At 42.6% G+C, this 15,513-nt stretch overlaps 3 protein-coding genes and 1 non-coding gene across 4 annotated transcripts; 2 read left to right on the top strand and 2 right to left on the bottom strand.

The window, feature by feature from the left end:
- Window positions 1-915: 915 nt before the first annotated feature.
- Window positions 916-1,584, bottom strand: H1-5 (H1.5 linker histone, cluster member). The gene has a single exon (XM_051194630.1). The coding sequence runs from the start codon at window positions 1,582-1,584 to the stop codon at window positions 916-918; it is 669 nt and encodes a 222-aa protein (XP_051050587.1).
- Window positions 1,585-8,883: 7,299 nt separating this feature from the next.
- On the bottom strand, window positions 8,884-9,311 carry LOC127229571 (histone H2A type 1-B). Its single transcript, XM_051194652.1, has one exon. The coding sequence runs from the start codon at window positions 9,289-9,291 to the stop codon at window positions 8,899-8,901; it is 393 nt and encodes a 130-aa protein (XP_051050609.1). The 5' UTR covers window positions 9,292-9,311; the 3' UTR covers window positions 8,884-8,898.
- Window positions 9,312-9,592: 281 nt separating this feature from the next.
- Window positions 9,593-10,023, top strand: LOC127229565 (histone H2B type 1-C/E/F/G/I). Its single transcript, XM_051194645.1, has one exon. It carries the CDS (start codon window positions 9,594-9,596, stop codon window positions 9,972-9,974), a length of 381 nt encoding a protein of 126 aa, XP_051050602.1. The 5' UTR covers window position 9,593; the 3' UTR covers window positions 9,975-10,023.
- Window positions 10,024-15,430: 5,407 nt separating this feature from the next.
- Trnal-uaa (transfer RNA leucine (anticodon UAA)) lies at window positions 15,431-15,513 on the top strand. The gene has a single exon. It is a non-coding gene; the product is annotated as a tRNA-Leu (tRNA).

Below are 15,513 nucleotides of genomic sequence, written 5' to 3'. Positions count from 1 at the left end.
ACACTTCTTTAATCCCAGCACTAGGAGGCAGTCACAGGATGGACAATTTGAGGACAGCGTTAGTTCCAGGCAAGGCTGTTACACATTGAAAACCACACAAACATAACGTGTAAATGACTTGAAATTTGGAGAACCCTGGTGCACTTGGATACGGCCTGAATGGCACATGGCATTCGCAGAGATGTCCGTGCTGGGGTGTAGCTGCTTCAGCAACTCGTACATAGGCTCTCCTTAAAGCTGCGATTGCGCTACTAACGATTCTACTACGACTGGGTCACCGCCTTCTTAAAGAGCTCCTTCCGGTAGGGAACTGACTTACGGGATCTAATACTAAGAAAGGGCATCTTTTCAAAGTGAAGGGGATTGAGTGGCGTGACTGGGCAAACGTCATCAACTAACTGTCCAATCGAGGTAAGGCTAGCACAAAACCATGATGCAACTGGGTTAGGAAATAAGGTTAGGTACAGCCAATGAATTCAGCCGCTTTTCGCGCCCTGCGTTGATTTGTATGTTGTAAAAAAAAGGAAAAAAAAAAAAACTGCCAGTCGAAATTACATTGACTTCGCAGAACAGAGGATAAAAAAAGGCGTACGAAAAGGCAAGAAACTACTAATCCATGATAGAAAATCCCTGGGGAGTGCGTGCAGTGTGGCCGGAGAGGGGAACTAAAAATAAAGAGGCATTGTGCTAGGGTGCGAGTGAACACGGTGAGTAATCTGAAGAGTACGCTGACCACCGGTATAATTATTACTTGCCAGTCTCATCTGAACTGCCTCGTGGCAGACAGATTTCAGGTAGTTAACAGAATTCAAACACATTTTAAACGCTACATCACTTGTGTACAGCTACCTTCAATGAGCTCTCTGGGTGGCTCTGAAAAGAGCCTTTGGGGCTTGGTTGCTGCCAGAAGCAATCCTACTTCTTCTTGGAAACAGCTTTCTTTGCCTTAGCAGCTTTAGGCTTAGCTGTTTTGGGCTTGGCAACTTTAGGCTTGGCTGCTTTTGGCTTCACAGCCTTTGGCTTTGCTGGGCTCTTGGCTGCCTTTTTAGGCTTGGCTGCCTTGGCCTTCTTAGGGCTCTTAGCAACTTTCTTCACTCCAGCCGCAGCAGGCTTCTTTGCTTTCTTTGGAGTTTTCTTCACGGTCTTCTTGGCCCCCGCAGCCTTCTTAGGCTTTTTCGGGGTGGAACCTGAAGGTTTCTTAGCCTTGGCCGCGCCTGCCTTCTTGGCTTTGGGCTTGGCATCGCCGGAAGCCGCCTTCTTGTTGAGCTTGAAGGAGCCGGAGGCGCCGGTGCCCTTGGTTTGCACCAGGGTGCCCTTGCTCACCAGGCTCTTAAGCCCCAGCTTGATACGGCTGTTGTTCTTCTCTACATCGTAGCCACCTGCAGCCAACGCCTTCTTAAGTGCGGCCAGGGACACGCCGCTGCGCTCCTTGGAGGCCGACACAGCCTTAGTAATGAGCTCGGACACCGGGGGACCGGTTGCCTTGCGCTTCGCTGCGCCAGCCTTTTTTGTCGTCTTCTTTTTGGCAGGAGACTTCTCCACTGGAGCCGGAGCAGCAGTCTCGGCAGGAGCAGTTTCAGACATGGCGAGCTACTATGAAGGCAAAGGACACCTACCTCAAGAGAAAATTTTGTAATGGTCTTAAGCGCGGCCTCCGGGCTTATATAAGCCAGAGCTGGGCTGTGATTGGTGGAGCGTCCAATCCACCGCCTTCTGGCCGCCTGGACTCAAGGTTAGAGTCTCAAATTGTGTTTGTTGGTCCCCAAATTTTTACTTACTACTGTAAATAAGGGCATAGGAATTGGCAGTTTGTGGTTCCAAAGGAGAACAACCTTCGGGTTCACATACCTATGTGTGATGTTTTTGAACCACACTCAACAGACCGAAGATATTCTTTTAAAAAATGCTTCCAATGTTTACGAAGAATCCATAAAGCGGGGGCATACTGATAGTTACTTGGTTGTTTCCACAAACTTATACTAAGTATGCAAGGAACATTACTTATAAGGATTTGTCTACAAGTACCGCCTTTACTTTTTGAAAGACTAAAAGAAATTTGTTTTTGTTTGGTCACAAATTTTGTTTCTGGTTAAAGCAAGTAACACAAGTAGAGTGCCCGGTTGGCAACAAACAGAAATTAGCCACTTTAGGTATTTCTTTTCAAAATGGGTCAGGCTTCTCATACTTGGCACACATTGCTATCTTTAATGGAGAATGCAATTTCTTCCACTGTGAAAGTTTAGAATCCATTCACCTGAGAAGTTGTTGAAATGGCTTGGCGGTTAAGAGCAGCTGCTGCTCTGGCAGATGTGCATTTGTTTCCCAGCATTCACAGGGCAAGCTTGCAGTTGTCTATAACTCCAGTCCCGGGGAATCTCTGGCTTTCTTCTCAATTCTCCAGATTACCAAGCATGAAAGTGGTGCACATATATGCACATATATATATATATATATGTATATATATAGGCAAAAACCTCATACACATAAAGTTTTAAAAAGTAACTCAAATATTTAAAAAGAAATCACTATCTTCAGAGGCAAACCAACTTGCTTCTAAGGTAAAATGAATTAGATATGGACCTGACCAGCTTTTGTCAACTTCCTAATGGTGTACGAGACAGAAAATATTTACATTAGGAAAACTCTAAAACTTTCAGAAAATTATTAGAGTGACCCTACAGCCCTCAAATGGACTTGGTTGAGTTGGCCAGTGCGAATTTCAGAACATTTAGCAACAGTTGCACAATCACGCATGCTCTTCAGTAGTCAATGCCAATTTGGGTATTGTTTGTATGTTACGATACCAAGCTAACCAATATTTTAGAATATTATTAGGAAGCTGGCAATTATAGTTTCAAAGAATTTAAGATAAATAAAGGTAAAGACAAAGGATGTGGTGACGTTTGCCACAAGGGAAACGGTGAAGCTTACTATCATGAGAGGTAACACTTGCTATGGTGGAGAAAGATGTACAGAATTCAGTACTAATTAATAAAGGTCATCATCAGATTTAGATGTAAAATAAATCACAAGGATGCTGTTGTTTTATTACACACACACACACACACACACACACACACACACACGCAATTTCTTTTGACAATGGGAATCTTCATCAGGGTTTGCAGAGCCATGCCTATAATCCTACCAATTATGAAGTTGAGGGAAGATTCAAAGGTGATTCGTTGCTACATATTCAGGTTACTACAACATTCAACAATACTTGAGACCTAAAAATTAAAAATGAAAAGTACAAGAATACTAAAGAGGCCTACATGTTAGCTACAGGATCTAGGAATGGTGTACAAAGTGGGAACTTTTTTAAACATATAAACATTAACAGAAAAAGGCACAGATGGTATGTGATTTAAAACTTCTACTTTTTCGTTAATCAGCCTAATTAGACACAGGCCATTTTAGCACTCGAGAGTGTTCAGGGCTGCCAATATTTCCAAGACAGAGTGATACATACTGAAGTATTGACACAAAAGGAACAAAACCAGGTTATAACAAAAGGATTTCTAGAGTGTGAAGTTTCAAATTTAGGTTAAGAATTACCTGTAGCAGAATGCAAAGGGAAAGAGGTATTACACATTAGGTGTTTAAAGGACTAAATTTTGCTGACTTTGGCACACTGTACAACCCTTCCTGTACAACCCTTCCGACAGCACAAATGTTACCAAAATACTACATGACAATTGGTGTTACAAGGCTCTATAAAAAGCTCCTAGCATTAACTGCTTATCTCAACACAAGGAACCCAGGTGACAAACTAGAAGAGTTGTGCTGAGTGCTGAGAAAAGAACTTATGTGAACATCAGATCACCTTATCAGAATTTGTAGATGCACAGCTCGATTTTGGTGACAAGGAAGGGGCTCTGAAAAGAGCCTTTTTAACTTAGAAAGCAGGGGGAAACTACGCCCTTTCCCCGCGAATGCGGCGGGCCAGCTGGATGTCCTTGGGCATGATGGTGACTCGTTTGGCATGGATGGCACACAGGTTGGTGTCCTCAAACAGACCCACCAAGTAGGCCTCACAAGCCTCCTGCAGGGCCATGACAGCTGAGCTCTGGAAGCGGAGGTCTGTTTTGAAGTCCTGCGCGATCTCACGCACTAGACGCTGGAACGGCAGCTTCCGGATCAGCAGCTCGGTGGACTTCTGGTAGCGACGGATCTCGCGCAGCGCCACGGTTCCGGGTCGGTAACGGTGGGGCTTCTTCACGCCGCCGGTAGCAGGGGCGCTCTTGCGAGCAGCCTTGGTGGCCAATTGCTTGCGAGGGGCCTTTCCTCCAGTAGACTTGCGAGCAGTCTGCTTTGTACGAGCCATTTCGACGAAGTAAGAAACACAGTGACTGAACTTTAGGAAAAATCTTCGTTTATATAAGGAGCCTCGATACTGGATTGGACAGTCAATTGCTGACATCATACATCGAGACGTCGGATTGGTCCGCGTTTAAACCCAGTAATATAAGGGAATTATTCGTCTCTTACAAAATTCTTTTGTCATGTAAAATTTACTCGAGCATACCCCAGGAATTAACATCACTAGAAAATGTTGTCTTTGAAAATCAACGGACCTTTTCATTATTTAAACAAAGGAGCCATTTGGAACACAAATTTAACGAGAAAACTGAAAGGAAAATTGACAAAAAATTAGTAATTCCTGGAGTCATCAGTACCTCTCACACTTAATCGCTCCAAGAATTTCATCACAGGAAAACTGCTGTAGAAATTGCAGTTAATACTGCCTCTCAAGGGTTGCGGTTTTGGCGCGAAAAAAATTCAAAATGGATAAACCAGCAAACTTCCTGTATTTACAAACCCCGAGAACTTTGAGGTTTGACTACTATGTTACATTAACTGAAGACACTGGCTTGTGGTTGGCATTCATTTACAAATTACAAAGTTACACAGTTCAAGGTTCGAAGAGAAGCCCGAAATTAGTCACAGAAACAGCAGCCTATACAGAAAAACGTACACAGCGCCAGAACACTAAGGCAGCCTGTGGAAAAGCTAAGTCAGGGATGCCCTTGATGTTGCCTTGCTGCTGCAGGCAGCAGATGGAAGGCTTGGTGATAATTATGTGTGTTGTGCAGGACTTGGCGGAGGTGCTTATACCGGCAGTCCGTTGCACGAGCCCTCTCTCCTTTAATATGGTCGGATTTGTCAGACACAAAAGGCAATAGAGTACCAGGCATTGCTTTATGATTTTTTTTTTTTTTTTACCCGATAGGAATCACCTGTGTCACCAATATTTTCCCCATGTTTACCAGTGAACCTTATCAGGATTTTTAGGAAAAAGGAAAGGACTGTAGTAAACTGCAGATTCTAACGAGGCCTATTGGAAAATATCTCTATCCACCTCACATTTGGAGCTGCCTACTGCTAGTGGGCAACCCCACCTTGTGAGTCAGGCAGGAATACACAAGTCTTTGTGATTGATGGGTATGAGATTCTCAGGTTAAGAGGGCTGGTTCGAGTTATTTCTGAAATGTGTTTTCATTATAACATTAGCTAAACAACCTGAAAAGAAAAAAATATGGCTGCAGTTAGTGCAGTGGAAGTTTAGATGTAGTTCACACCCAATTGCCAAATGTAGTTCTTTTCTTTATTCCAGATATAAATATTTGTGTAAGAAGGATTTAAACTCCAATCCTGTGCTGCTTTCAAGCCCTTTGTTCCTCTCAGACTTGCCACAATCCTGGTGAGAAATGATTATTGTTTTCTTCATTCGAAAAACATACAATAAGCAGTATTCTTGCACTCTGCTTCTTTGCAGTGTGTAGAGGTAAAAGTGCTAAAATTCAACCTGACTCCTGTCCATGTTCTCTGCCAGTGGAAAGCATTTACAAATGAGAGGCAGAATGTGAGATCAAACATGACTTCAGTACAGGCAAAACTCTTCGAAAGGCAAGAGCCCTGCTTGACTCCCTAGACTCAAGCTGTTTGGCCCAGTCCTATCTTTCACAGCAACTGGGTTTTTCCCCTATCCACCTTCTTCTCTAAACTTTAATGTCAGTGATATTTGCCTTTAAAAATGTGTCAACATTTTTGTTATTCTTGGGACAAATGTCACATTTAATCTCTAAGAGTCAATTTGTCTTAGTAAATTTTCAAGTGCGGTTTGTACATAGGAAACAATACACACTCATGTTCCTTGAATGAGTCTATTTCTCACTGAGTTACTAGGTTCTGAGTGATTAGTTTTGGCATCTAGTAGAAAAGGTTCAACAATCTCCTTTCCTTGCAACAACTATTTTAAATCCCAGAAACAATCTATCTGTGGAAAGAGGAAAAGCCCTGGGTGTACTATTTGAAATCTTGAAACACAGAAACCTTGGGTCTGATTCCTCTCTAATGAAAGTTCAAAACAGAAAAAAAAAAGTTTTTTTTAGGCTTTTTGTTGTTTGTTTGTTTAGGTTCAGTGCCTGGGGCAAAACAAAAGGCACATTATTTGAGATTTACAGAGAATAGCTTTGAAAAACAAGCCCATGCAACTCATCAGCTGTTTTAAGGGTCTAGAGAGATAACATGTGAGAAAGTAACAACACTAGTAAGCTAACGGTAAAGTCACCCTGATGGGAATCCTACCTGGGAGCATTAAGTTCTGTTGTCAGAGATGACAACTCGGGGGATTTTCCATTTTTTAAGGTTTTAAAGAAAGGGAAATTTCTACCAAGTGTTTCACCTTCACTGTGTTCACTGTTCCAGTTTCAGCAAAACACTTAGAGTCAACTATTAAGTCGCCTATATATTTTGAAAGGTAGCTCAGTTATGTTGCCTTGACCTTGAATTATCTTGGTGATAATTCTCCTTAATGAGGTCTCAATACTAAGAGATTGGAAGACATGAGAGAAACCTCTGGAATTCTCCCACACTCCTGTCTCCTCCTTTCAACCCAAACCTAGTTATTGGAGACAAAATTCCTCTTCAACAAAGCAGGAAGTAGAATCTAAAGTTGCAATTCCCCAAAGCAGAGCATACCAGGGAGAAGACTGCTGTACACAGGTGAAGAAACTGGACCGACAGGAATTGCTCTGCCATAGAAAAATTAGGTCACATCCTGGATGGAGTCGCATTTCCTCACAGCCTCCACTGTTATTGAAAACACACACAAGCACACGTGGATAGTCGCCAGTGATTACTTCTCAGTCTTGCTGTTTTGTGTGCTATGTAGATTACTAGAAATAGAAAGCTTTTGCTAAGAGCCTCACCACACCGCACCCAACCGGTCTTCCACACGTTGGGAAAAGCCATAACCAATATGAACCGATCCTTAAGAAATTAGACAATAGCTTCTGTAGCTCACTATTGAATACATGATGCCGTAAAGCTTAGTGTAAACAGACTTTCAAGTGAGAATGGAGGTGGCTCTGAAAAGAGCCTTTGTGTTTTTACGATTGTTACTAGAATTATGCCCTTTCCCCACGAATGCGGCGGGCCAACTGGATATCCTTGGGCATGATGGTGACTCGTTTGGCATGGATGGCGCACAGGTTGGTGTCCTCAAACAGACCTACTAGGTAAGCCTCACTGGCCTCCTGCAGAGCCATGACGGCAGAACTCTGGAAGCGCAGGTCTGTCTTGAAGTCCTGCGCGATCTCGCGGACCAGACGCTGGAACGGCAGCTTCCGGATCAGCAGCTCGGTGGATTTCTGATAGCGCCGGATCTCGCGCAGCGCCACCGTACCGGGCCGGTAGCGGTGGGGCTTCTTCACGCCGCCGGTGGCAGGGGCGCTCTTGCGAGCAGCCTTGGTGGCCAGCTGCTTCCGTGGGGCCTTGCCGCCAGTTGACTTACGAGCGGTTTGCTTAGTACGAGCCATGACTTCACTTCAAAGTAGAATGAAATGGTCCCTGCTGAAGGCTTATTTATAATCAGAACCTGAAGCTGATTGGACGAGACTATATTAGGCCTACTCAACTTTAAAGGTATTGGTCAACAGTGCACGCGCCTTTGTTCCCCCAATCTGGCCGTTACATATGAAACATGTATTAAAATCATACACCACTACCCCAGGCAAATGGAAAACTGAGGCTGAAGACCCTGAATTATATAGTGGCATGCCTTTTTTCAAGAAAATGTTTGCAAATCATTTGATACCCTTTGTAATCTATGGTCTGTCTCTTTGTTTCTCAGGTATAGGTTTTATATATACCTTTTCCAGTAGACATAATAGTGACAATTTTTCATAAAAGGTACACTTAGCGTAAATTAGTACGCCAGGTAACGTGTCCACGCCATTGTGCTCTCAAATATTTTACTTTCGATTAGGCCCTTAAAGATTACCTACATTTGACAGTTTTTGATCTACCAAATTTCAATTGGCTGATAGCCACCATCAGTGTACATTCATATTTCAACCGTCAACAAGATTATTTCAAATTTTCGCCGGTTCTTATAGGAGCAATTTAAGGGTCTGGAACCTACTCTTCAGTCCAAAATCACCCTATTTTCCCAATTTTTCAATTCAAAGAAGAAATAGCCTGCTCTTAGAATTATAATCAAAACTTGACTTTAATTCTTTCAAAATATCTTAAATCAAAAACTAGTGAATTTTCAGGTTCTTCAAACTTAATGTTAAGGGATTACGTTCAAGGGTAATGCAATACTTAAAAAAAATAATACCTCCAAATTGCTGACTCATCAACACGTAGAGTCGTTCCATTCAACCTGGTATTTTCACCAAAACAGATCATAGTGTGGAAAGCAAACTTTATATTGTTTAAGGGGAAAAAAACTGTTCTTCGGCGGTTATGGTCTATAAACGTACTACAGGTTAGACAACAGTTGTTAAAAGGAAGCCAAAGTAACTTATGCAGCAATATGACTATGTCCAGTTCTTTAAAAGACAGGGGAGGTGGCTCTGAAAAGAGCCTTTGGTAAATAGTCATTTTAAATCATTTTCCCTTTGCTTTATGGTGGCTCTCGGTCTTCTTGGGCAGCAGCACGGCCTGGATGTTGGGCAGGACGCCGCCCTGCGCGATCGTCACGCGGCCCAGCAGCTTGTTGAGCTCCTCGTCGTTGCGGATGGCCAGCTGCAGGTGGCGCGGGATGATGCGCGTCTTCTTGTTGTCGCGGGCCGCGTTGCCGGCCAGCTCCAGGATCTCGGCAGTCAGGTACTCCAGCACGGCCGCCAGGTACACCGGGGCGCCGGCGCCCACCCGCTCCGAGTAGTTGCCCTTGCGGAGGAGGCGGTGCACACGGCCCACGGGGAACTGCAGGCCGGCCCGGGAGGATCGGGTCTTGGCCTTGGCGCGAGCCTTGCCGCCCTGCTTGCCGCGTCCAGACATGGCAGAAAAGGAACAGCCGTTCAACAACTGAGTAGAGTCTGAAGGGGCAAGAGCTTGGTCCTTATAGTTTCCTCTGGGCGCGAAAAAGAACCCGTGCGATTGGCTGGCTTCTTCTTCTCATTTACACCAATGGGAAGGGTTTGTGCCAACGCGTATTTCGATTGGGCCATAGCTTTAGATGACGTCACAGACGCATCGCCCAATCACAAGTGGAACTTTCTAAGACTCATTTGAATAACGGCTTATAAAAAGGTACCGGCCGGCACTCTGGCCGTTGGAGTTCCAGGAGTTTGTCTGTCAAGATGCCTGAGCCTGTAAAGTCCGCGCCCGCCCCGAAGAAGGGCTCCAAGAAGGCCGTGACCAAGGCGCAGAAGAAGGACGGCAAGAAGCGCAAGCGCAGCCGCAAGGAGAGCTACTCGGTGTACGTGTACAAGGTGCTGAAGCAGGTGCACCCCGACACGGGCATCTCCTCCAAGGCCATGGGCATCATGAACTCGTTCGTCAACGATATCTTCGAGCGCATCGCGGGCGAGGCTTCCCGCCTGGCGCATTACAACAAGCGCTCGACCATCACGTCCCGGGAGATCCAGACGGCCGTGCGCCTGCTGCTGCCCGGGGAGCTGGCCAAGCACGCCGTGTCCGAGGGCACCAAGGCCGTCACCAAGTACACCAGCTCCAAGTGAGCGCGATGAACTCGCTCTTGACTCAAAGGCTCTTTTCAGAGCCACCCAAGTTCTCAAAACGGAGCTGGATTGCTTCTACGCACTTTTAATTGATAAGAAGGCCTAGGAATTCAAGAAGTTCCTCTACCGGTCTCCTCAGTCTTGGAGGAAATGTTTTGCCCATTTACAACATTAATCATTCCGTTACTCTTCCGGCATTCTACAGTCCACTAAGATTGGTGAAAACCATCTTGCCAGTATTGTTGGACAGTATTACAAGTTACCTTGTTAGCTGCTGAAATGGAGACATAATAGGCTCTTTATAATGAGTTTCAGTTTCCTGGTTAGAGCTACAGTGTGGTGGTAGATCTGAAAAGCCATTAATCATCAGATCCCAGATCTCTACATCCTACAAAATGTTTCCAGACAGATGTAGTAAGAGCATCTTCACTTACTTGGGTCCCATTACCTGTTTATTGTTTGCATTGAGGTTTTTGTTTTGACACCATATTTAACCGTTTCTGTTTCTGTTATCCAACTAAGTGTATCTTACTGCCTCAGTTTAAGTGATTGGAATTACAGTCCCTCGGAACCAGGCTTGATCGTAATAAGTCCCCAACTAAGCACTCGGGAAACAAATTTTGTTTTTCCATTTTTGTAAGTGTCTTGTTACTTTCATAAATGCCTTCTGTTTTACATGCATTGTCTACTTATTACTTATTACTTGATTTTAATACTGTGTGTAGTGTGTTTATAAGTATATGCTTAGTATATACTCTTGACTTGATAAAAACTATTTTGGAAGAAAAAAAAAACTTCAAAGAGGGTCTTAATGTGATTGCTTGAAATTGTGTTTGAGTTTTTCAGAGCATAAGTAAAGAATAAAAAAAGAGAATTTTTTTAAAGTCATTTTTGTAAGTTCTCTAGTAAATGCAAATAAAGTGTATGAGCATGAACAACTAAAGGTAGCTGAATATCAAATGTTAGGACATCATTTCTGGAAAAAGTATGTTAGCTCTTGTATGTCTCCTGAGATGTTAATAAAAGTCTAACCATTTTCTGTAATGTATCTATGTCTATAGTATCCTATGGAATGAATTCTATTGTCTTCCTTACTTTTAAGTTGAGGAAATTAAAGACCAAATTGGTACTGCAACACAAATCCAGTCTTCTCTGAGGTGAGACCAAACTGTGAAATACCCTCCAAGATAAAATACTGAAAAAGAAATAAATTATGAACTATATGATTTAGATTGTCCACAGAATGTAATGAGATACCTTCCACACATTTGTTTCTTCACTTGGGTTTGTGTTTTCTGGGGAGGGTTATTTGGTTTTGGTTTTGAACTTTGTGTATGTGTGAGAGAGACAGGGGTCTTACTCTGTAGCAAGGCTTAAGAAATCCTCCTTTATTGTCTATAGTTATGTCCACCAGCTGTAGTATACAGCCAGAAGAATTTCAGTCTGAATTCCTGTGAAGGATAAACGTTCCTTCTCCACTTGAGTGTTCCATGAATAAGTAAATGATGGCAAACAGATACAAACTGTACACATGTATATTGCATGAAGAAAATAAATACCCTAAACTTCTGGGAGGTCTTGAAGTGTATATTCATCCTTACTGGAGCAGGGAGGATATACAGGAAAACTAGTGGAAAATGAGTGATCTGAACATACTCTCAGGAGAAATCACTTGTGGCAAGTATATTTAAAGCAGGGAATTGATCTTCAAGCCCCAGTAGACAATCTGTACTGGAGATGCTTTTGGAAGAAACTCATTGCAGTAACTTTTGAACATTTGTCTTTGGTCATTAAAAGGAAATTCAAATCAAGTCCCTCCCTGAATTTGCTGTTTCTCAAGTTCCCTCAGTTTGCAGTGCAAAAGACATAATTTGGTATAGTGTTTAGCAAATTCTTTTACTTCATATATGTACATGAAAAGGCAAATACTTCCATTTGGACATATGTACCATTAGTCTCTTGGCAACAGGAAAAGAAAGACACCTCACTGCTGCTCACAGCATAAGGAGTTTGCTTAATCTTTTGAGGGCACCAACCCAGGTCATACCAGATCCTTGGCTGTGACACAAGAAAGAATAATCTGAATGTGAAACAAAGGAACATGAGGCCAAAGGGAACAAATACATCTCTTTAAGGTGATTTGTTTGTTTTTTGTTTGTTGTTGTTTCTTTGTTTTGAAAGAGTTCACCAGGCCTTGCTAGGAGATTTGATCCTACACTTGGGAGGCAGGCACAACTCTATGAATGTGAGACCAGCCTAGTCTATATAAAGAGCAGGGCAGCAAGTGCTACATAATGAAACCCCTGCATCTGAGAGACAGAAAGATAAAGAGAAAGCAGGCTAACAAGAACCACACTGGGCTAAGTAGTACAAAGGTACAGGAAGTCCACTTGGCTTTTATTGTAATGAAGTGGTGTGTCTCCTCCTGTAGCTCGAATCTTACCTCACAATCTTGTGAGACTGCCTAGTTTAAAAGGAATTGATACAAAGAAACAGAAAGAGGAAAGTTGTCTTGCTCTAGGTCACTAAATTCTGGGAACATGTTGGGGGTGGATGGAGGTACCAGATTTGTGTAAACAAAATTTTTTTAATGTGCGAGACCTTAAAGGAGGAAGATGTTTATGAAATAGTGGTCCTTGATAACCTAGTTACTTTTTTTTTTTTTTTTTTTCACACAGGGTTTCTCTGGAACTTTATAGTATGTCCTAGAACTTGCTTTCTGCACCAGCCTGGCCTCAAACTCAGAGATTAGCCTGGCTCTGCCTCCTGAGTGCTGGGATTAAAATTGTGCACCACCAACTCTCAGCCCCAAGCTAGTGACTTTTGATAGAAAACAATTGTTTTTCACAATTTTAAGCCACCATTGAATAAATTGTGGGTTATTTGAAGAAAAAAAATTTAAATATACTTTTTTTTTTCTTTGTACTAATAGAATTAAGAGAAGCAAAGACGAGCTTGGAAAAACAATGAAACAAAATAAAAGCATGGGTGTGGACTTCTGTTTTGAAAACGGTATACTTCTATTTTGAAAACGGTATACGTTGTGTCTGTCCTCAAGGCCATTCATTATAAATTCACAACTTGTGATTTCAATATCAGCATTTAAGAAAATTCATTCCAATCTTAACTGCTGATATTACAGCTCTTAAAAGTTACATTTTAAGTTTTAATTACTGTGCCTTATGGGATTCCTGAAACAAAAATGTCTATGATTTGCAAGCCTATTCCTTGCCCAAGAATTGATAGTTCCTGGAATGTTGGAGGCTCTTGTTTATGGGAGATAAGAAGCCACATGCTTTTCACTCCCACAAACAAGTTTGTTTCACTTGCCTGCACTAGAGTGTGCTTGATCATATGTGGGCAAGTTCACAAACAGGAAATACTTATGTTGGATATACACTTGCCCCTGATTGTATATAGACTAGAGATAAGCCAGGATATAGGCTTGGCCCTGATTGAACCTGATGAGAAATACTTAACACATCATAAACCCTGATTCAGGATCCATCTTCTGGAAAACTAGAGACAGATATCTGGCCAGAAGCCATCATCCAAGCCAGTATTTAATTAGAACTTGCTTCAATTTTAGCATTCAACTGTGATAATGATCTTATTCTCAATTGGTGGGATTAACTTCCAGGTCTATCAAATAGTGTTTTTTCAAAGAATGCCTTGTCTCAGTAAACTTATGTTAAAAATCAGCTCTTATCTTCTTTTTGAAGGAAAAAGAAGATATAGATTCTGGGTAGATCCGGAAACAACACCATTCATCATGCATGGCCCATCCAGCACAGACTGAACAGTGACTTATATCTGAGAACAGAAAGGAAGAAACCCCTATATGTCTGATGGGAAAAAAATGACACCATGGAGGCTCATAATCAAATCATGCCTGGAAAACCATGCTCAGGAACTTAATAAATACATTGGATAAAGAAACAGTTTAACTTCCTTGTCTAGACACCATAGAACAATGCACACAAAACACTGAGAGGGTCTGACACCACATCAAGCTGTCATCTAATGCTTTTCAGATTGTGCTCTCAGGCCCTACACAGTCTCCCAATGTTGAGGTGGTTGGCCTACTCAACAAGGTCAACCGGTTAAGTATTCTGGACCGGAACCTGACTCCTGTTACAACGTCTGGCATGGTTCAGTATGAGACACAATTGAAAGCCTAAATCTGAAGCTTTGGCCTCAAACCTGATTATAACGGCACCCTTCTGTAACCACATTTGGATATCTTATATACACACAAGATGCTCTTCTGAGCACTCTGGAGCTCTGCTGTAGCCACTTAAAATTGCACTGGTTTGATAATAGAACCCTACCCAAGCCATTCCCAGCCAAGACAGCCTGCAGAAAATGTCCAGCAAGATGTAGACCGCTGACTCCTACAGGATATAGCAGAATGTTTGGTGCCTACAAGCTTGCCATAACTACTGGGGTTCAGCTAGCGCAGCAATCCCATTGACTAGTGAGAGGAGGGTTTGTAGGACGTAGTGCTTTAAAGACACGATTCATCATCAAATGTAGAGGAGCCCTATTTTCCACTGACATCCACACATGTCCTCCAGTACACACACACACACACACACACACACACGCACTCTCTCTCACATACACACACACACACACACATCCACCAAATATGTTTTTAAAGGTTTGTTACAGGGAACACTCACTCCCCCCCCCCCCCACCAAACACACACTTTTAATTTCGTATCTAAGTAACATTCTGTGACTTTTTAGGTCTCTCTCTCCCCTTCCATGTTTAGTCAGTCAGTTTTGGTTGGTTGGTTCTGTCTTTCATCACTAATTGTTCTTCATCCCCTTAAACAGCCATGGTGGTATCCAGTTTTTCAAGTCATTTGGTGACACCCTAGAGTACAGGAGGGACAGTTATTACCCCTCTCTTCCTTTCTTTTTGAATCATATCAAAATCAAAAACATTAGCATTCTACCTTTCTTAGGAATTGTGGAAAGCAGTCCTGAAACTTAGAAATTATAGTACAACACTAGTGAGAAATCCCCGCCATAAAGGCTGCTAATGTCTTGTGAACTGAATGTAAATTCACCTCCTTCTCTATACCCCAGCGCTGCTCATGAGAATAGGTAGCCCCGACCATGACCTCTTCTAAGTGACTCATAGTCATGAAGACTGAGGTCAAGCTGTTTCATTAGGCATAAACCTCAGGTACCTTCAGTGATCACAATTTGCCTAAAGTGAAACCTAAAATCTGCAGAAAAAGAAAAATCCCATGCTGGCCCCAAACCATGGGTCCTCCATTTACTAGAAAGGTACTTTAACCAACTAAACCATAAGGCTTCACAATCTGTGAGTCTTGGATAACACAGTATGTGATTAAAATTCCTTTCTTCAAACTCTGGTTTTAGTATGTGTCCCTTCAGTTAGTGAAACATGAGGGAAACACCCTGATTTTATGAATCTCCCAACTGGGATGGCCTAGTGGTTAAGGCTTTGGACTTAAGATCCAATGGGCAGATGCCCACGTGGGTTCGAACCCCACTCCCAGTA

This window comes from Phodopus roborovskii, unplaced genomic scaffold, assembly GCF_943737965.1.
Source record: "Phodopus roborovskii unplaced genomic scaffold, PHOROB, whole genome shotgun sequence".
NCBI lineage: Eukaryota > Metazoa > Chordata > Mammalia > Rodentia > Cricetidae > Phodopus > Phodopus roborovskii.
The sequence above is the reverse complement of the archived record's forward strand: the minus strand, read 5'-3'. Positions and strand labels throughout refer to the sequence as shown.